The sequence below is a fragment of the Aegilops tauschii genome, chromosome 5 (assembly GCF_002575655.3).
Source record: "Aegilops tauschii subsp. strangulata cultivar AL8/78 chromosome 5, Aet v6.0, whole genome shotgun sequence".
In the NCBI taxonomy this organism is placed as follows: domain Eukaryota; kingdom Viridiplantae; phylum Streptophyta; class Magnoliopsida; order Poales; family Poaceae; genus Aegilops; species Aegilops tauschii.
Window position 1 is genome coordinate 173,791,132 of NC_053039.3, and position 3,683 is coordinate 173,794,814.

Below are 3,683 nucleotides of genomic sequence, written 5' to 3' on the forward strand. Positions count from 1 at the left end.
GAAGACGATCACCGCGGCGATTATTCCCCTCCCGATGGCACTCTGGCGCCACCAAGAGAGAGGAGCAGAGGTTCTCCCCCTTGTGCTTCCTCCTCCATGGCCTCCCCCCTAGATGGGGAGAGGTTCTCCCTCTGGTCCTTGGCCTTCATGGCGATGATGGCCCCTCTGGGATCCTCCTCCATGGCCTCCGGTGATGATGACCCCTCCGGCAGGGTGCTAGAGAGGGCCTAGATTGATTTCTCGTGGCTACAAAGGCTTGCGGCGGCGGAACTTCTGATCTAGGTTATTTTCTGGGTGTTTCTGTATTTATAGGAATTTTTGGCGTTGGTTTCACGTCAGGGGGGTCTCTGAGTAGTCCACGAGGCAGGGGCCCATGCCCAGGGGGGTGGACGCGCCCCCACCCTCGTGGACAGCTCGGGACTCTTCTGGCCCAATTCTTTTACTCCGGAGGCTTCTTTTGGTCCATAAAAATCATCAAAAATTGGCACGTCAATTGGACTCCGTTTGATATTCCTTTTCTGTAAAACTCAAAATCAAGGAAAAACAGAAACTGGCACTGGGCTCTAGGTTAATAGGTTAGTCCCAAAAATCATATAAAATAGCATATAAATGCATATAAAACATCTAAGATGGATAAGATAATAGCATGAATACTTCCTAAATTATAGATACGTTGGAGACGTATCATCCATCACATCGATCTCCACAGAAAACACCAAGCCCTACTACCGGCGATGGCGTTCAGCGACGAGTACAAGGGCGTGGAGGCCCACGGCAACACCAAGTTGCACGTCATCCACACCAACGACAAGAAGCATATGGCGATCTCCCTCGCGCAGTACGAGCGCCACCTCAGCCTCCAGCGCCACAAGATCGTCGGCATTGATCTCGAGTACAACAACGAGCCTGAAGTGACGCAGAAACCCGCCCTCTGCTAACTCTCCGTCGGCAAGACTCAGCCGGTGCTGCTCTTCCAACTGAGCACCACTGAAAGGTGAACCGTCTTCGACAACTTCCTCGCCAACCCCAGGTACACCTTTGCAGGCTTCTCCATCAACGGCGACAAAACCAGGCAAGAGCGCGTCAATCTGGAGGTCGCCAACTTTGTCGACATCCAGAAGGAGTGGAGGTTGCCCGAGGCAACCAAGGAGTTGGACTCCCTTGGAGACGTCTCCGGCATGCTCATCGACGACTACTACAACAACATGAAGAAGAAGATCACCGACGATGAACACAAGCGCTGGGCCACCCTGCCTCTATCCATGAGGCACGTCGAGTACGCGGCAAAGGACGCCTACGTAGCATACTGATACATCTCCCTCGTATCAATAATTTTTTATTGTTCCATGCCAATATTCTACAACTTTCATATACTTTTGGCAACTTTTTATACTATTTTTGGGACTAACATATTGATCCAGTGCCCAGTGCCAGTTCCTGTTTGTTGCATATTTTATGTTTCGCAGAAACCCCATATCAAACGGAGTCCAAACGGGATAAAAACGGACGGAGAATTTTTTTGGAATATTTGTGATTTTTGGGAAGAAGAATCAACGCGAGATGGTGCCCGAGGGGGCCACGAGGCAGGGAGGCGCGCCCCTGACCCTCGTGGGCACCCCGTAAGGAGGTTACTGCTCTTCTTTGGCTGCAAGAAAGCTAATTTTCGGAGAAAAATTTGGGCGAAGGTTTTAATCCAATTGGAGTTACGGATCTCCGGATGTATAAGAAACGGTAAAAGGGCAGAATCCCAGAGCGCAGAAACATAGAGAGACAGAGAGACAGATCCAATCTCGGAGGGGCTCTCGCCCCTACCATGCCATGGAAGCCAAGGACCAGAGGGGAAACCCTTCTCCCATCTAGGGAGAAGGCCAAGGAAGAAGAAGAAGAAGGGGGGCCCTCTCCCCCTCTCTTCCGGTGGCGCCGGAACGCCGCCGGGGCCATCATCATCATCTCCGCAATCTACACCAACACCTCCGCCATCTTCACCAACATCTCCATCACCTTCCCCCCTCTATCTACAGCGGTCCGCTCTCCCGCAACCCGCTGTACCTTCTACTTGAATATGGTGATTTATGCTTCATATTGTTATCCAATGATGTGTTGCCATCCTATGATGTCTGAGTAGATTTTCGTTGTCCAATCGGTGATTGGTGAATTACTATGATTGATTTAATTTGCTTGTGGTTATGTTGCTATCCTTTGGTGCCCATCATATGGGCGCGCGCGTGGATCACACCATAGGTTTAGTTGTATGTTGATAGGACTATGTATTGGAGGGCAAGAGTGACAGAAGCTTCAACCTAGCATAGAAATTGATGCATACGGGATTGAAGGGGGACCAATATATCTTAATGCTATGGTTGGGTTTTACCTTAACGAACGTTAGTAGTTGCGGATGCTTGCTAATAGTTCCAATCATAAGTGCATAGAATTCCAAGTCAGGGATGACATGCTAGCAGTGGCCTCACCCACATAAAACTGGCTATCGGTCTAGTAAAGTAGTCAATTGCTTAGGGACAATTTCGCAACTCCTACCACCACTTTTCCACACTCGCTATACTAACTTCATTGCTTCTTTACCTAAACAGCCCCTACTTTTTATTTACGCGCTCTTTATTAACTTGCAAACCTATCCCACAACACCTACAAAGTACTTCTAGTTTCATACTTGTTTTAGGTAAAGCGAACGTTAAGCGTGCGTAGAGTTGTATCGGTGGTCGATAGAACTTGAGGGAATATTTGTTCTACCTTTAGCTCCTCATTGGGTTCGACACTCTTACTTATCGAAAGAGGCTACAATTGATCCCCTATACTTGTGGGTTATCAAGACCTTTTTCTGGTGCCGTTGCCGGGGAGTCATATCGTGGGGTGAATATTCTCGTGTTTGCTTGTTTGCTTTGTCACTAAGTAGTTTTTATTTTGTGCTCTTGTTTTCTATCTTTAGTTATGAGTAGGAAACGCAAAATACCAAAAAAATAGTGGTACCTACTGAACCAATGGTTGAAGAACCACTCAAAATCTATCACACTCCTGAAGCTTTTTACTTGGATCATCTTCGATCCCTTTGTGCTCGTGCTGAAACCCCAACAATCTTAGTTGAGGGCAAATCTTTAGATGAGCATGCTTGTTATGTGCGACATCGCTTATCTCAAAAAGGGAAACTTTTACTTGATCAAATTCATCGTTTGCAATGCTATGCTTGGAATTTATGTGAAATTTATGATTTTACTTGTTGTTCTGAAGACCCTAAGAAACACCTTCCCTACCAATGTGAGTTTAGTGATAATGGAATCATATCTTCATATGCTAAGGGTGTTTATAATTACTATGATGTTCAACAAATTGAAGAATTTGTTGCTTTTAAGGGTGCTTATGAAATTGCTTCTTTGATTGGAAAGTATGATGCTACTCTTCACAAATCTGAAAATTTTACCATACTTTAATATTGTTATGATAATTATGCTTCTAATGCCTATGTTAAACCATATATTGAGGACTCATCCGCTGTCCAAGAAGAGACTAATATTTTGCAGGAGTCTATGGAAGAAGAAATTGATGAAACTGTGAGCTCATTGGATGAAAAAGATGATGAGGAGAGCAAAGAACAAAAGGAGGAAGAGCGGATTAGCTACCCGTGCCCACCTTCTAATGAGAGTAACTCTTCAACTCATACATTGTTTAAT

The 3,683-nt window shown here is 46.0% G+C and overlaps 1 protein-coding gene across 1 annotated transcript; it reads left to right on the forward strand.

Moving 5' to 3' along the window:
- The first annotated feature begins 734 nt into the window (after window positions 1-734).
- On the forward strand, window positions 735-1,310 carry LOC141022652 (uncharacterized). Its single transcript, XM_073498914.1, has 2 exons — window positions 735-892; window positions 1,031-1,310. Exons 1-2 carry the CDS (start codon window positions 735-737, stop codon window positions 1,308-1,310), a joined length of 438 nt encoding a protein of 145 aa, XP_073355015.1.
- The last annotated feature ends 2,373 nt before the right edge of the window (window positions 1,311-3,683 follow it).

Coding starts and splice junctions, on each gene's coding strand:
- LOC141022652 (XM_073498914.1), top strand. CDS start 735: ATGGCGTTCAGCGACGAGTACAAGGGCGTGGAGGCCCACGGCAACACC. Junction 893..1,030: donor ATCGTCGGCATTGATCTCGA/GTACAACAACGA, acceptor CGCCAACCCCAG/GTACACCTTTGCAGGCTTCT.